Source organism: Prosopis cineraria, unplaced genomic scaffold (assembly GCF_029017545.1).
Source record: "Prosopis cineraria cultivar Desert tree isolate PC_DT_omini unplaced genomic scaffold, ASM2901754v1 PC14, whole genome shotgun sequence".
Classification (NCBI taxonomy): domain Eukaryota; kingdom Viridiplantae; phylum Streptophyta; class Magnoliopsida; order Fabales; family Fabaceae; genus Prosopis; species Prosopis cineraria.
Genome location: NW_026555345.1, coordinates 13,350,633 through 13,369,143, shown reverse-complemented (window position 1 = coordinate 13,369,143; position 18,511 = coordinate 13,350,633). Strand labels below are relative to the sequence as shown.

Genomic DNA, 18,511 nt, shown 5'->3' with positions numbered 1-18,511 from the left:
TCAAGGGGTCTCCATGGCATGTGATACGTTGGTAATTGGACTATTTGTCTTAGATTTAATTATTAGTACCACCATGTTGATATCGAAATTAAATTTGGCCCCCAACTTTACATAAGAGAATTTACTGTTGCCTAAAGACCATTCTCTGAGACATTGATACGCCTTGTTAAGAAACAGGATAGGTGACTTGTTACCATCTCTAACTGTCACTCTACACCTCGTAGGCTAAGACTCTTTAAAGCCTATGAATTTCCCAAACTTTGTTATATAGAATAACTCCACTCAAGCAAGAATTGAGTGGTGACTCATTTGTTGACTACAAGAAGCAATAATCAAAGGATTTAAAAGTATCTTACGTTGATATTAAAATTGCTAAAGTCACTTTCCTTTGCTTGATCCAACTTTAAACAAGTACCCCTTCCCCAAAACCAAAGCTCAAGGGTTTTGAGAAGGAATTACAGAGCACAAAGCTTTGTTCTCTCTGTGACTTTGGGAAGAAGAGTTAACCATAGAGTTGAAAGTAGAGGACTAAAAATTTGATGGACTAGCAAGTCAGACTGAGTCAACCTCAGTCAAGCTGATATTTTCAGTGCAGATCAGCTTCGGTCAGGTTTTCCTACCAAAAACGCATGTCATGCATTCAAATAACTTGTTTAAAGAACATTCTTGAATACAAACTTAAACTATTTTTTGGCCAAAGAACACAAAATTCAACAGCGAGACACTTTTTTTTTTTAGTTTTCAAATTACAAAGCAATGTGACACCGATACAATACTATTATAGGATCTAAGCTCAAGGCATCAGAGTAAAAATGAAAGCCACATGAACCAATTTGACGTTCATCCAACACCAAAAAATAGCAAACACACAATACATGAGTATTTTTCTCTTCTCCGTTCCTTTTGGCCAATACGTTCATATTTTCAAAGACAACAGAGTTTTCAAGGCTCACTGAAATTCTAATGAAGGGTTTGGACATACAGAGAAGGGTCAAGATCACCGGCAGAATGAAGTTCAGAGTTTCTTTGAAGGTCCAGGATAGCGCGTTTTCATAGACTAATGATCTAGCTCTTAATCGCCTATTCAAAACCATTTCTAAACACCATACTTTCTCTTCAAACTTCTTGCGCCTAAACATTATGATCATCTTGACAAACGCATTGCCATTAATTCACTAATTTACAGAATTCCATAGCTCACCATGGCTATCATCAACGATCAATCATGCATAGTATGTAGATTCAATCTAACATAGCAATAGAAACATGACGGAACCCTTCATGCCCAGTACACAACTATGCACACTACTTCTTTAGTAAGTATAGAATTCCATAATCCCAAAGAAGAAAAATTCTAGCTTAAACTATCAGATTAATACCCCAAATTTCGATTATGTCAACATTTGAAGTTTCAATGTTCGTCACCAATCAAGAATAAGAGCAAATACACAGGCAAAGAGAAAAGCAAAGAAAAATATGCGAAACACATGTAAACTGAATTCAATAGAGGACGTCGATATTTTGATCCATAACAAGAATGAAAGGGTTCACATGAGAAAGATGAAAGCTTTAACTAATAATTTCTAGTACAACCCGACAAAAATTTATAAAAAAAAAAACCATCACCGGAGTAATTGATCACTTTTCCGATGAGTTAGGTCCCCTCTTCTTGCCGAAACCGACAACGGCAGTGACAAAGCGGCGATTGTACTGCATCCTCTTGTGGGCGCGGCCGCGAGGCTTCTTCTTCTTGTCTTGCTTTGCAACTTTAGGAGTTTGGCCTCTCACCTTACCAGCACGAGCCAGAGATCCGTGCACCTTACCTGCAATCACAATCAAAACCGCCAAATCGAATTACAGATCCACAACAACGAAACCATCGCATTTCAAAGTATATGAATCGAAGAGCTTACCCATTGCTCCAACGAGTTGCTATTGATTTCACACCTTAAATGAGCGACTACCGACGATTAAGCAGCGGCAGCACAATTTGAAGAAGACCATTGATTAGGTTTTTCTTCCATATAAATACAAGTTTCTGGGCTGTAGACTTTGGGCTCTTGAGTCCAGAACATATGTTTATGAAGTTCTGCCGGGTTTTTCTGCCCCAAATTGATAGTGAAAATAGGCCCAGTTTCATGCTCAACTTCTTGGATCCAAATAAACCAAAAAAAAAAAAAATACATGTTTTGTCTTTCCAATAGCAAATATTTTGTGTCCGCATCAGTGTTATCAAAATCGAATTTTCTTTGCATCCAAAAAAATATTCGAATTTCCTTACTGTAATAGAAAAAATTCGTAGACGGGAGAAACCTGATCGCATACATTAAAATCCATTGGGTACAAGACTGAAAAATGAGGCAACAACAGTCTAAGCAAAGAAGAACATATACAGTATATACTGTTGATTGTCGTGTTTGAGAATCAACATTGGTTGAGATGAACCAGAGGATTAAAAATGCGATTCAGGGCTCGATCATATTTGAGTTCATCATTTTCATAGATTCAGGGCTTGTTTGTTTTCTGTTTTTTTTTTTTTTTTGAAAACATAAAAAAGTTTAAAAACTTGTTTGGTTAAGTAATTTTAATTTAATTGTTTTCAAAATAGTTTTCTTTTTTTGTTTTTAAAAACAAAAAAATAAGAAAAACTTCAATTTTTTTTCATTTTAAATTATATTATTTTTTATTATTAAAAATTATAGTTACCTTAATTAATTTCTATCATAAATCATCACTATTAGCCATATATAATAATCACTAGTAATATATTTTTTAATTCTAAAACTGCTTTTTTATACAAAAATTTTTGGAAGGGCTTCAGGCTCGCCCGCAATCCACGAGGAGAGCAAGAGCTAGGATGCCTCTCTCAGTGCCTCAACCAACTCCAAGATCAAACCCCCTCCACGGTGTGAAAAAGTCTAACCCCTTCGCCAATTGAACCTAAGGATAAGGGGTAATTCTAAAAGTATTTTTAAATTAACATAATCAAATAAATTTTTATTTTATTTTATTTTTATAAATAATTTTAAAAATTATATTACAAAACAATTTTTTTAAAAAAATGAGAATAAAAACCAAATAGGCCGTCAAATTGCTTATCTCTCTCTATTTTTTTTTTTTAATTCACATGAGATGATTGTGCTATTCTAAACATTCTTCAACCAATAAAGACAAGTAACATTTAAGAAATTGAAGAATTTTCCCTCGAGCTGCTAAATAAAATATTTTATTATTATTAGGATGCACTTCTTGATGAGGTCATTCATGGTTCAGTAGAGCATTACTCAAATTAACTATTGTGAAGAAGAGCTTCGAGTAGGTTAGTTTTTTTTCTCTCTTGAAAATTGTGCTTCAGTGGACATTGCAATCATAGATGATAAGGGGTGTAAATGGGCGGGTGCGGGCCACCCATGGCCGTACCCGTTACCCACCCGTTTATAGGTAAACGGGTGGCCACCCACCCATACCCGCTTATACCTGTTTGCACTCATTTTTAAACGGGTGTAAATTAGTTTGGGCGGGTCTGGGCCACCCGTTTAACCACAACACCATTTTCTTTAAAAAAAAGAAAAAGGAAAGAATCAAAACATATGATTTTCATCCCACTATAATTTAATATAAGTATTTAAGTAACATCATTCTAAAAGTTTAAATCTCTAAATAATACAAGGACAAATATTTTAACAGCAAATACTAAATAAACAAGGATCAATAATTCTAATTTTTAAAGTGAAAACTCATTTAGTCTCATCGATCCTCATTTATCTTCTTCGGAGTCACTTGATACGACATAAGATTGAGCTATTGACTCTTCCTCTACAAGACAAATTAAGACAATTAGATTAGTAAATAATAATAAATATTATATAATATAGAGAATTAAAATGAATATAAATAAAATAACTTATTCATATTATTATTACCATCAACAGCACGTAAAGTCTCATCAAAATAGTTAATATCAATTTCTTTTAATGGGGTGCATGATATTGATGATAGCCAATTTTGGGTGCAAATGAGTGCCTCGGCCATTTTTGAAGATAAGGAACTCCTGAAAGTATCTAGTACTTGACCCCCAATACTAAAAGCAGATTTCAAAGACACTGTGGAGACAGGCATAGCCAACAAATCACGTGCAATCAAGCCCAGAACTTTATACTTGGAAGAATTCACTTTCCACCATGCCAAAATGTCAAAACTATCACCATAAGCATCAACTAAATCTGCATTTAGGTACTCTTCCACCTCTGAAATTGATTTCTTTGGACGCTTACTCAATACAGTGGCTAAGAAATCTTGCATTGCTGCATCAATGATTTTTTTAGAAGATGGAGGAACTTACTTCCCCCTACCACTGGCACTACTATCCCCCACCTCTGTATCAATTTTAGATGGTTCACTACCACTGGCCGTAAGAGTTGCAGAATACTCATCAAACAAGCAATGCAAAAGCACCATAATCTTCTTTTTCATCATTTCCCTCTTTGTGTAATCACCAATAAAATGTTTAAAAGAAACTTCAACATAAGAAAATTTGTATCTAGGATCAAGAATCACAGCTATCACTAACAATGGATTCATGTTTTCTTCCTTTTCTCAGTACTCATCATACTTACTTTGCATCCTTTTTGCCATGTCACTCAACAAAGAATTAGATTCAGCTACAATCAATTGTGTCTTGATTGCAACTATATTTTAAAAGCATGTGTTTGATGTGACATAATTTGATCCAGAAAATTAAAGAGTCATAGTATAAAACAACTCCAAAAAGGTGAGAAATTCCTTTGCCATACTCCATTCATAGACATTAAGAGGTTTAACTGTACCTTCATCACCATCATGATCACCAAGTTCATCTTCATCCTCCTCTTCCACCCTATTAACATAGCTTGAGCTAGAAGATAGTTTAACTTTCTTTTTTAAGTAGTTCTTGTAATCTTGATCCTCATCCTCCATTCTATCAAAGATCTTAGTGAACTTAACAGCATTCTGCAACATGATGTATGTTGAATTCCACCTATGAAGATAAGTAAAAGATTTAAATGTTAGAAAAAAAAATTGCATATCATAATGCAAATAATCATAATTTAACAATTATGTAAATTACTTGGTGGGACAATCCATGCTAAGAAGACTCATTGAATCAATTCTCAATTTTTCACCAAGCCCTTTAAATTTTTTAAGCCTACTAAGAGAAGATCTAACAAACTTGATTGCATGCCGAATAAGTTCAATAGATTGATTCATATCTTTAAGGCCTTCTAAAACAATTAAATTCAAAATATGAGTAGTACATTGCATTTGCAAGAATTCTCCATCACACACTAGACCTCCCAAATCTTTCAAATGCTTGTTTAAAAACACAATAGCAGAATCATTAGAAGAAACATTATTAACTGTAATTGCAAATACTTTCTCAATACCCCAATAAAATAAGCATCCCTCATTTCATTGCCAATTGTATCCTTTTTATGGTTTTCCACCATACAAAAATTCAAAATTCATTTTTGTAATGTCCATTCCTCATCAATCTAATGAGCTATCAGACACATGTAGTTGAAATGTTGAATTGAAGTCCAATAATCTGTGGTGAATGACACACGAACTTTAGATTTCTTAAAATACCTTTTCAAACTTTTCGCTTCTTCTAAATATATCTTGTAGCATAACTTAGCCATAGTGGTGCGAGAGGGGCATGTAAATCTTGGTTCAAGCACTTCCAATATTTTTTTAAAACCTTGCCTTTCCATAACTTGAAATGGCATCTCATCCAAAATAATGAATTCAACAATTGCTTTTTTGTATTGTTCTGCATTATACGGGTGATAAGTCATTGATTTACTAAAGGAAGTAGGGAATAAGGATTGTCCCGCCTTGGCTTTGTTTAGATTCTTTGGTCAAGAATCAAAATGCCGCTAAAGGTTCTTAGTCCCAGTTTTAGAAGAATGGCCAGCAAAATCCTTTCCACAATAGTTGCATTTAGCCCAATGCTCACCTTTTTTGTTTATAAACTTCTCAAAATGATTCCACATTTTAGATGTTGTGCTCCTTTTATGTTTAGAGGGTGGTGCTTCTTCAGCTTGGGTAGGTTTAGACTTAATGGATGCTGTGACGGTGGTGGTAGTTTTAGGTTCACGGTCCCCTTTCATAGCTTGCACATTTTCCATAGTGAATTTTAAAGTAAAAACTATATAACAACCAAAACAAACCAATCATAGACATATTTAATGTTAGGTGTAGCATATTAACAATCACACACAATACAAATACAATTACCAACAAGCCTTAGGAAATAGATAATGTCTTATGGGAAAGACTAAAAAGTCTCTAGATCAAAGTAACAAAAAGGACAAACTTCAACAATAAAAAGAATATGCCACCAATAGTAAATTAAAGCAAATGTAGAAGTTTGTTTATGAATTTTTAATAGACTGAATCTATCTAAGAATTTGCTTAAAATATAGAGCTTTGTTTGCTATCAGTGAGAATTATAGGCAGAACAGAATACCGAACCAATAACAGCCAGCTAGAAAAATTAAACAATATGATCAATATAACTAAAGAATCATGAATCTTCTAAACACTTAAACATGCATATAAATTCAAAATTCAATATAACCACAGAGCCAAATCAAGAGTTCAAACCAAATTATCAACATAATATAACCAGAGTGGTAGAGTCTAGAAAGTTTAGACTAAAATTCAATATGATCAGTGTATCAATCACCTAGAAGTTCAGACCAAATTACCAACAGATTATAACCGGAGAGTCAAAGAAGAGGACGAGAATCCATAAATATAACCAAAGAGGAGAAAATAAATTAGTGAATGCAAAATGGTGAATGGCTGAACACTGTAGTACTATACAGTGATTTAGTGAAGCTGAAGCGAAATCTCGAATAAATGAGAAGTCTACTTAGAGAAGCTGAAATCCTGAACAAGCTTCACTCGATTGGCTGTGAAAACTAAAAAGGAAGCATTGAAGCATGTTAGAACGAAGAAAACTTAAAATTTTAAAATTGAGATTATGAGCCATCAGCCCATCAAACTCACCGATAGATGTGAAGTCACGAACAAAGAAGGGGAGATAGTTGATTAGTCAGAGGGAAGCTAGGCAAGGGTGACTGGTTATGGCTGGCGTGGCTACTGGCGAAGGAAAATGGAAAACTAAAGTATGAGAAGCATAGTGCCAATCTACCAGAGGGCGAGAGGATGATTAGCTCGTAGAGTCACAGCTTGACAATCGGCACTCAACACACTACTCAGGAGTTAGGACCTGTTTAGGGCACATGCACAGCTGAGAGTAAGTCTCTCACTATCTCACACACTGACATATACACGAAAGGCATCAACATCATGGGTCACGGACTCACGGTAGAGGCTAAATAAAACAGAGCTGGTTTATGTCACAGCCTCACGGGTAGCACTGCAGCAGGTGGAATGGAACTGAATGCATAAGCCCAAATAGTCTCCAGAGTCTAGAAGTCCAGAAGCTAGATGCCCAGATGCATCCCAATCCTAGTCCAGCAGTTTAGTGGTAGTGAAGGTTTTTTTTAAATATAAACAAGCGGGTACGGGCCACCCGTAGCCTTACCTATCACCCACTCGTTTATTGATATACAGGTATATACCTACCCATACCCATTTATTTTTCTTAAATAATGGCTATGGGTTGACCCGTTTAAACACGGGTCGAGCGAGTAAATAGATTATCAGGTAAATTGCACAGTCCTAGATGATATTGGCCAATGAAAGTCATCGCTGGATAGAACCTTGGATACATGTGATGATAGCTGAAAGAAGAAGAAAGAAATTAAAGAATTGCCAATAGAAATCTTGGCTGATCAAATGGAGGAAAAATTATTGAAACAAAAGGAGATGAAAATCCATTATAAAGCAAATTTAGAGGGCCAATGGAGAACTTCATATGATAAAACTAAGATGGAGGGGCTTGACCATGCAAAGCAAGGCCCAAAGGGTGAAAGTGGCATGCTTGGAGGAGCTCAAGAGATCCCATGTATGTTCAACAAGTTCTAAGTCAAAGAATACAAGCTTGTTGTATTTAAGGATCTACTATGAAGTTTTGAATACCTATTGATGGGAGCCTAAACCAACAAGATGGCATCCAATAAGGGTTCAATAATGGAGATCTATATGTTGCAAGCCCCATTCAATGAAGAGCCCATGTGCCTTGAAGAGAAGTCTAAAGACTAATCTAAAGGCTTAAGAAAGGAGATCAACATAAATCAAGCCCAAATTATTAAAGTACATATGTCCCTTTTCAAAGCCACTAAAGAGGACTTCCTAAGGCCCAAGACAATGAAGATCTAGCCCAAAACATCCAAACTTTGACATACTTACTCACCATGTGATAAGTGTAGGGTGGAATGATGATGCACATTTTTTAGAGCTAATTTGAAGGCAATAAGTAGCACGATTCCCAAATGCTTCAAGCCTTTAATACCGATTCGAACTGTTTCCTATTTGTTTAAAGTTTAAATTTCAAGTTTTAATTGGTTTCCATTTTCATTTTAAGCTTTAATATTGATTCCTTTCAATTATTGTAGCTTTTATTAGTATATTTGAATTGGGAATTATGGCTTTAGTTTTTAGAAAAGTTTTTGAATTCTTTCATTTTATATATCATAGTAAGGCACAAAGGTGCCTACATATAGTATTCTATGCCATAAAGTAAGTTGCAGGTGATTGCACACCTTATGAGAACGGTGCACATAAAAATGAGTAAAGTTAAAGTGCACGCTTTACAAGACAAGCAATTAATGAGAAATGATACAAGAGAATTTAATGCATGTTTTACAGTGCAAAGAAATAAGTATTTATGTGCATGAATAAGGAGAAATAAATATTATTGTAATTAGTTAAGAACACATTTTACTAAGCAGCCAAATGTTTTAATAAGGACTTACACGAGTATAGTGTTCTTGGCATGCAAAATGATGCAAGGTCCAGCTTGAGTAAAATGTTTGAGAAAATTATTTGGATCAAATTTTATGAAAGTATGTACAAAAACATGCATTCGATAAGTACAATTCTCAATAAATCTAATAAAAAATGATAGTCAACCCAACACTTGAAAATATGCCAAGAAGTCAAAGTGGGCCTCACACTTAACAGAAGATCATGCCACTTGTCATCACATGTATAAAGATGATTTAAAATTCATATTTGAATTAAAGTAAAGCAAGTGAAAAAAAGGATTAAAAGAAGACACCATACAAGCCACAAATTACAAGCAGGCCATTAATGAGTCTTTTTAAGGATGCCTCCTTGTCTTAAAGTGAAGACATCTCCTTCCCCACCTATTTGCATTTTCGTCCAGCAGCTTAGAGAGAGAGAGAGAGAGAGAGGAAGAGAGAGTTTTAGAGAGAAGGAGAAGAGGAAAAGGGATATCTTAAAGCTCCAAGCCAAATCTTAATAGTAAATCATGATTTCATCAAGTTTTCTTCCACTTTCTCTTAGTTTTCAAGCTTGCAAGTGAATTTTGCTAGCTTGATCTCTTACTTCACCATGTTGAACATGATTTTAGGTTTTGGAAATGTCAGAAAAGTATGTATTTAAGTTGTATATAGCATTGTATGTTGAGATTCTCGATGGAAACCATAAGATTAGAAGCTTGCATATGGTTTTTGTCTTAGGTGTTATGCTGTCTGAATTTTCAGTTTATTTTTTGGCCTTGTATGAAGTTTTCAGACCTTGTGAAGGCTATTCAATGTTGATGCACGTTTTTATTTAAGTATGGAGGCATCCAAGAGCATGCATGAGATTCAAAGCCTAAGTTAATCCATGAGATTTAAACACAAGTTCATCACTATTTAGATTCAAGTTTGTCTTATTGTGTAGTAGTTTTTGAAATTTGTATTTTGAATCTAACCACCATATTTGGGACATTATGAGAGGACATGTTGATATTTAAAAACAGTTTTATTTTACCTAAATCAAAGATGTATATAATTAGTTATGAATTTTACAAGTTAAGGCTAAAAATCTAGAAGTGGTAGGAAGAGATTTTATAAAGTTGAACTTTGTGTGCAATTATGAAAATATATGTATGATGTATTGTCCAATTTATATTTTTCGAAAATAATTGAATTCAATTAGTTTAAGTTGACTCCAGAATCATACTCATATGATTTCTAACGAATAAGTTATAAATTTTTAAAATTGGGGTTTGAAATCTAAAAATGCATTGGCAAATCTGAAATAGTATGATTCTTAAGTTTATGAATTATTTATGGTGCGTAGGCTCTCTTGGAAATTATTTTGCATTGAAGAGGACTTCTCAAGATTTAATTTGAGACCTAGGTCATGCTCAAATAATTTTTTAGAATTAGTTATGATTTTTCAAAGTTAATGTATAATTTTGAAATATAAATTAATTGGATAGAAACTTGAAAATTTACAAGTTTAAAGTTAATAGGCCTTATGCTCCATGATTGGGCCTAGACTAAGCTTGAATTTTTAAGTGCCCTTGCTGCCACATAAAGCTAGTCTTGATAGGCTGAAGAAGTCAAGATAAAGTTCCCTTTGAGGCCAATGATCCAAAGACATCAAGTCATAAAGGTTCTATAGTAAAATCAAGTTATGTAATCTCATGAATGGTGTCCTAAAGGCTTAGGAAAGTTGTGCAAGTATGTTCACTAAGTAAAGGAAATTAGTACATGATATGTGCTAGCATTGACTTGAGGATTAAAGTTTATATTTCCATGGCTTTGAAAGTTAATATAATGCTATTGAGTTTGGCTTTATTCTTTGGATTAGATTCAGAAGTAAATGGGGCCATTTGGGCTCAAATTGTAGAGAAAAAAAATTAAATTTTGACCTACTGTGTATTATGCTGCAGTATAAAAATTTACATTATAATATAATTTTTAGAATCAATTTTTTTTTAAAACGTGAAAGTAGCTCAAAACGAAGAGAGATACCAGAAAATAGAGAGGGGTGACATAGAGAATATTTTCTTTGCTAGATTATTAACTTTTGGACATTTTAGAGGTGATTAGAGTTTGATTTTGTAACATCCTAAAAATAATAATAATTATGATATATATATATATAATAAATAAAACGATAGGATGCAACTATTATTTAATAATAATAATAATAGAGGGGAGGGTAACGCATGCAAAGTGTGTGTACAAGAACACACACACACATGTATGTATAATATAAAGTGTGTGTTTGCATATCACCAAATTAAATAATATTATAAATTATTAATAAAGAGAAACTTTTCCTTGCACAAGAAGATAAAAGTGCCTACGTAAAAGAGGATGACATCATGGTCAAAAGACTTATAAAAGTTACACGTAGGATTCGTTGTCGAATGAACAGACTATACATGCACGAAAAATAGAAATAAATATGAGAGCGCAGCTGCCACTTTTCAGTGTAAATAAGGTGTTTTCTTAATTAGTAAACCACAACAAAAAAAATCAGGATATATACAGAAAGAGAAAGCTAAGAGAATGAAATATAACCCAGAAAAAGAAAAGAGAGCAAGACTTTCTTCTAGTCTTATTGAGTATTGTAATCTTCCCTTCCTTCTTTTAAATATATGTACTTTTATTTCCTTAAAATTGGTTATCATTCATTCATATTGTTTTATTTCATCTATACTAAACTCTGTGATGGAATTGTTGTGTGTGTGTGTGTGTGTGTGTTTCATCTATACTTTCGGGCACTCACGCACTACCAAAGACACATAATTGATTTTCCTCTCTCACAACCACACACACTTTTGCACGTTACACACACACACACACGAAATTAATAAAGGCATATGATATTAATCTGATTGAGTTTTCTCTTTACAAGAGTGGCACTGTATCCAAGAACTTATAATCCACTAAAATTCACACGTGAGATTGATCATTAAATATATTATTCATAATATTATTTTAGATAATAAATTGTGATCTATATTTAGACTTAGTTGTTTATTCTAAACTCAAAGAAATTAAAATTTTGTTTAAGTATTTTTGTTATTATTTTCTTTTAGTTTGCTATTGTATTTATTTATGTATTCATGCATAAGAAAGAATTATACTCCAAGAGCTTCAAAGGAATTCTAAGGGAGAATATCCATAAGATTAAAAGGTTTCATGTTGTGGCCACGCTAGGGGTCAGGATGCCCTAGATACATGAATTTATTATTTTGATATGAATAAGGCTCTATTGTTTTATTCATGCATGTATATGTTAATAAATATTTTAGTGCAGGGAAAAGAATTCTTTCTGTTGGTTAAGCAGTTGGACCATTATTAGTTTAAAATTTCTATTTTATAATACTCATTAATTTTCATAATGTGTCCAGATGCCACTCACCCAAGTGCTACTCGAAATTGATTGGATTATCATGTTTTAACCAAGAATTGGGGAAATACCAATCATACGAAGTATAGTTATTGTAGACACTGCTAATGTAACTCTACTTGTGAATTATCCCTTTACTCAACCTCCATTTTATAATTTTTATTCCACATCCCAAAATGAATATCCATTCCCTCCATATGAAGACTTTTTATCAGCTCTAGATGTTCTAGCTCCCCTGCTAGATCTTGTGAACTTTTCGATTGCTCCTTCTCCATTTGAAGATCAAGAGTTTCTGCTAGATCTGAATAAGCTTTTTCCTCTAACTAGTGACTCTTAGGATTATGAATATTATTAGATATCAATAATATTGACTTTGCTTTGTAATTGTCTTATCATGATAATGTACTAGCATGAGATGATATGTACTCATAAGGGATATTAATGAGTCATATTTGTTACACACTTTTCTTAAGCCATTATGTCCACAATTCATAGTAAGAAACCCTAAAATATGGATTCTTGGTGTTAAATTAGGATTTTGGGTCATAGTGAAAATGTGTGCATATTAGGGGTATTTTGGTCATTTTGTACTTTGTTAGGAATTCAAGGGCAAATTGGAAATTTTATGTGTGCATTAGTTTTAGGACCATTTCTATATATTAAAAGTCTCCATATACATTGATATCACATTCGTAGTGCAATTTTGCCTAAGTGTTCAAATACGTACATTAGGGGTAATATGATCATAAAATGCACTTTTTTACCAAATTAGGGTTAAGCTAAAGGTTTATGTCTTTTAATGAGCTCAGATGATTGGTCTAATTTATTTTTATTAATTTATCATAGGTTAAGAGTTATCAGAAAAGATAACATTTTAAGGTTGTCTCCCTTTAATTTTGGTTCAAGTATGTGCTTGTTTATACTTATGTCTTGTAAGGCTCTTTTCCTTTAGTCATTTTAATACCTTAGATGAATTAAATACTTTCTTTCTTAGTTTACTTAAATAAATGTCACACTATAGTTATTTGATTATTTGATTTAATTGTGATATAAGTGAATTAGTGTGACAAATAAAGACATAACTCAAAGTGACATTTTGCATAGAAGAGGCTTTAGTTCAAGACTTGGTTTGGCACATGGGGGAGCTAAGGAGCACAAAATTTCAGACCTGAAAGGGCTTCAAAATGGTGTGATTTATCAAGTCTAATGAGGCACACATGAAGTTTCCATGCACTTTCAAACAAGGGATCAAGTTGACTTGTCAAAGTTCAAGATAATTGCAATGTGTTTGAAAAGCTTGAAAGCAAATTTTAGATCTAAATTTGAATGGCATTAGGAGTGAACTACAAGGTAATTAAGTGATCGTAAGAGCTTATCATATACATGCACATATGGGATTAGAAGAGCAACATTGAAATTATCACCTAAGTGACTTGAACCTAGACTATCCTTAACCTCATTTGACCTAATAACTTGTTTTGAGTTTTGTGGCAACTTGTTTAGCAAGTAGCTCACCATATTTTCATCCCAAACATATTTAGTTAGGCTTAGGATTAGATTTTGGGATCATTCACTCATATTTTTAGATTTCAAACTTCAAGCTCATCAAATCCTCTCACTTCTCTCTCTATGCTTCTACTCTCTCTCCTTCATATTTCTTAATCTAACCATCCAAATTTTACCAAACCACCATCATTCTCTTCCTCTCTATATAACCTAACAGCTTTCTCAAGGATCAAACCTTATTTACTTGGGATGAAATTGAGGTGAAGAATGGCCAATATTTTAGAGCTTTATCTTATTCATCACTCAAAGATGCAATGCTAAGTTCTTGAAGAAGCTACTATAAGGAGGAGGAAACCTTGACTTTATATTATTTTCTAGTTGGATTTGAATTTCTTCTCTCTACTTTTCTCTCTCTAGAATTATAAATTTGTATGACTATTTGATATTGTAATTTCAAGTGAGGATTCATATGATTGAGAAATGCTTTTTACAACTTGAATTTTGTTAATTTGAGCTCTAGATTTTGGCCTCTTCAAGTTGATTCATAATTTTAGTTAGCTTAATAATTTCAACATGTTTTCTTGCTTGTCATAATCTTGCCAACTTGAATGCATGTGAATATCTTCATGAATCATAATTTTGATCATATTGATTCCTTCATATATGCTAAACTTAATTGACTCATGTTTCTAACACTTTGGTTAAGCTTAAAGCTAGCTTTGCTTTGGCTTATTCTAAGACCATAATCTTGGATTGGGGTTGGTCAAGTTATTAGCTAAGTCTTGATTAATATAACTAAGCCATTAAAACTAAAGAGAAGAGAGAAGAAACCAAACTAGCTAGGTTGTAATCAAACAAGGATAGGTAACCAATTCCACATAGGAGTTCCTACTTCTAATAGGCTTTCACACACCTACTTCATTCACCTTAAAATTAGGTCTATTAGCTCATTTAGTTTTAAACCCAAATCTGTCTAAATCATCTCTTAACTTGTAGCACACTTCAAACCTAAATTTCAACTAAGCCTCCTTATAGAGATCAACTTAGGTTCACATTGATATCATATTAGTGTAGCTTAGTGTTATTTTACTAAGGTAGCAACAATCTTAGTTCAGGTATTATTTATTTTAGATTAAAATAATTATTAAGTATTAGTAATTAATATATTGTGATATCTATATCCATTTTTAAGTTTTTAATGTTATTATAGGTAAAATTATATGAGAGCTCGTACGTAATGATTTATTTAATGTAAAAAAAAGATAATAAAAGAAAAAGAATATTGTAGATTTCACCTAGATATGTCTTTCTTATCTCTTCTTCTTCTCTCTATGCGTTTTAGAAGTGAGATTTGAGGTTAGGGGATGAGGATTTTTGAACCTAGAGCTATAAGTCTAAACTATTAATCTATATGAGACTCATGGTAGTTGTTTAAGTATTCTACACAAAGTTTAGAAGTTTCTACAAGGTTCTGAGCTTGGGTCATCCATTTTGGATGAACTATAGACCTTTAAAATGTGATTTTGGATTGTTGGATAATATGTTAGTGATTATTGAAGTTAATGGAAGCTAAATGGAGTTAATGAAAGTTAATAAACCTAATGGTTATGCTTAAGTGTAAGAAATTAAAATTTTTGGTAATTAAAGTGTTGATTAATGGGAGTTGGAAGAGTGTTTATGATGATATTAATAATGATTGGTATAATTAATTATAGATTAATTATTTGTACACCATTCAAGCTTTTGCACAGCTTGTAAAGTACTTTGATTGAGGGGTAAACCTTTAGCCTTTCAAAGTTTGAGGTAACTAAGGGAAATTTAGTTTGCGCATTTATTTGTTAATTTGTTATAGCCATTTATAATTGAAGATATGAGTATGTTTTTGAATATATGAAAGAATGAAAATTGTGGCATAGAGATAATATTTAAAGATTTTGTTGTGAAAAAGAATTTAATTGTGAGAAATTATTTCTTAGTCTTTGTTTAAGCATGATTTGAAAAAAACGTGGGTTTAGGAAGTGATGAAATTATGATAGGAGTGTAGGAGAGTATGAGAAGCAATGAGTGTGATATGTGTATGCCATGTAGAGAAGTTGATGAATAATTACATATATTATGTGTTAACTATGATTTAATTGCATGATCATATGAGGTGGGGTTTTGCTTGTAGGAAGATGAGTACATAATAGAAATCCATATAGTAAGGCCACCATTAAGAGCTTGATGGCTTGCCTCTTTATTTTATTGTCCCACTTGTTCATTGAGGGAGTATCTTACTTGTTTATTGAGGGACTTGGACCAAACTAGTCTCCATCAGTTCATAAGAAGGCTAGATTAGGGGTATGGCATCTTATGATTGTTAGTCTTAGGGAAAATCATGACTTACAATGAGTGTAGTAGCCTTGGCTGGGTATCTTCTCACAAGTAAAAGGCTTAAATAGTTTGATGATCACTATGAATCCCACTAAATAGCCACTGGCTTTATGTTGAAGGTATTAGGAGGGTATAAGGTTGATACTGATCATGCATATCATTATATGGCCACATGGTTATTACTTTTGTAGTCTTGCATGTTTTATAAAGGGCACAAGGTTGTTAATGTTATGACACTTGCATGTAAAATAATCTAATATCATATGATCGTTAGTTTTGTGACTATATAAATTTTCTTGTTTAATATGTGAATATGTTTGATTTGAATATGCCATTTGCATCATTACAATTAATTAACTTGCATTTGTATATGTTAGATTAACCTTGGTTACTAAGTAGTTGTAGTCACCCTGTCTCTTCAATATTATAGGTACTAACTCATCAGGATAGGATCAAGGGAAATAATTAGAGGCCTAGGATTTCTATCCTAGGTTTTTAGGCCTCATTTATTTAAGAGTTGATGTGTATGATTTATCTTGATAATGCCAATAAGGAGATTACATGTTTTTGCTTACTTGCACTATTTGATCATTGATCTAAGTTGTGTATTTTGGGTCTTAGGTTGTATAAATTAAATGTGAAAAATCAAATGTTAGCTCTTTTACATGAATCCGCTCTTCTCCTAGTTCTTATTAAATCCCCTGCTATTGAATCAGATGCAAGTCTTTTTGAAATTCCTTATTTCTTTGCCCTGAACCTCTTTAAACAACTACAATAATCACCGTTTATGCCTCTTTATCTAATAAATAAATGCTCTTTCTCTCTTTCTCTTATTGATAGCTACAACTGCTAGGAAAAACCTTTTCATAAGTGGCCAAAATACTTGTACAAGTAAGGAGTGAGTATATTTGTGAATGATGGTGAATTAGATGTGGAATTACATGATTGAGACTCTTCTTGTCATTTTTTTTAAATGAAGGGATTGAGCATTGAAAATGTGTTATACATGTTATTAGAGTGTTGTGGTATGTAGCACATGTCTTATTGAGTCAGTTGAGTATGGTCTATGTGTGGTTGTGGGCTTGTGGCACTCAGTGGTGATTTTGGACATCGTAGTTATATTTTAAAAGTAAAAATGAGTGATTTTTTATTTTGGTGTCTAACTTTTGATTGAGAAATGATTTGAATGTGAAACCATTACCATTACCCAAAACTCAAGAATGCTTTTTGTGGACACTTAGATCACCTCAATTAGACATCAAATGAAGAAATGAGGTGTGTTAGAAATTAGGCCAGAAAATTTGCCATGATAGCATGGGCTGTCATAGGTTTTGCATTTTATGTCACAGCGTAAAAATTATTATGCCAAAATCACTATTTTTACTCTTTAAACCTCAATTTGATGTTATCTTACCCTGTATGATATCCATGCTTTCATATATAAGTTTTGCTTTAATTTTAGTTTATGAAATGATTTTATAGCATTTTAAATTTTGAAAACTTGAAATCCTATTTATGTAAATTTTATAAACTTAGTAATTTACTTAGGTTAGTCCCATGATTATCTCGATTTTGGAGTTAATTATGGATTACTAAGGGAGACCCTACAACTTGATATCAATTTCTCTAGTTTTGGAATTGGTCTGTGGTATGTGTGTTAGGATTTATGGTTACTTGTGATTGTACATTTGCATATAGAGCTTGGTAATTATCATACTAAGCATATTGTTTTCCTCTATTGAGCTAGTACTAATATTTTCCTTTTATGGAATTACTTTCATCCTTAAAAGAGAAGATGATGTAAATGAGAGCGACAAACACTAGCAATGCCCTAGAGAATGTGCCAAGACTAGGACAAGCTATTCTAATAGAGCAAAAGATGCTTGAAATTAGGCAAGGCTCAGAACAAAGGGAGCAATTGAGACCTTCTACGGGTAATGATGATGTATTGCTCGAATTGAAAGAGATGATAAAGAATATCCAGAGAATGATTGAGGAGAATGATGAAATCCTTAAGAAGAGGTCAACTAAGAGTAGCAAGACTGTAGAGCAGGCCAAAGAGAGCCATGAGAAAGAAAAACATGATGATTTCCATGGGGAGGCACGTGGCCACCCATATGATAATTACTTTAAAGAAAGCGAGATAAAGAGGTTAGAACTTATAAGAACTAAGGGGAAAGAGCTGGAGAGTTCTATTGATCTTGCCTTGAAGAAGTTTACGAGATTGAATCCTCTATCATTTGAGGGTTCAATGGATATTTTCTTTATTGATTAGTTAGAAATGGTTTTCTTTGTGATA

General features: G+C 33.0%; 1 protein-coding gene across 1 annotated transcript; it reads right to left on the bottom strand.

Annotated features, from left to right (window-relative positions):
• Nucleotides 1-1,475: 1,475 nt before the first annotated feature.
• On the bottom strand, nucleotides 1,476-2,041 carry LOC129293893 (40S ribosomal protein S30). The gene is made up of 2 exons (XM_054932015.1): nucleotides 1,914-2,041; nucleotides 1,476-1,823 (listed from the first exon to the last, which is right to left on the bottom strand). Exons 1-2 carry the CDS (start codon nucleotides 1,915-1,917, stop codon nucleotides 1,639-1,641), a joined length of 189 nt encoding a protein of 62 aa, XP_054787990.1. The 5' UTR covers nucleotides 1,918-2,041; the 3' UTR covers nucleotides 1,476-1,638.
• Nucleotides 2,042-18,511: the final 16,470 nt, after the last annotated feature.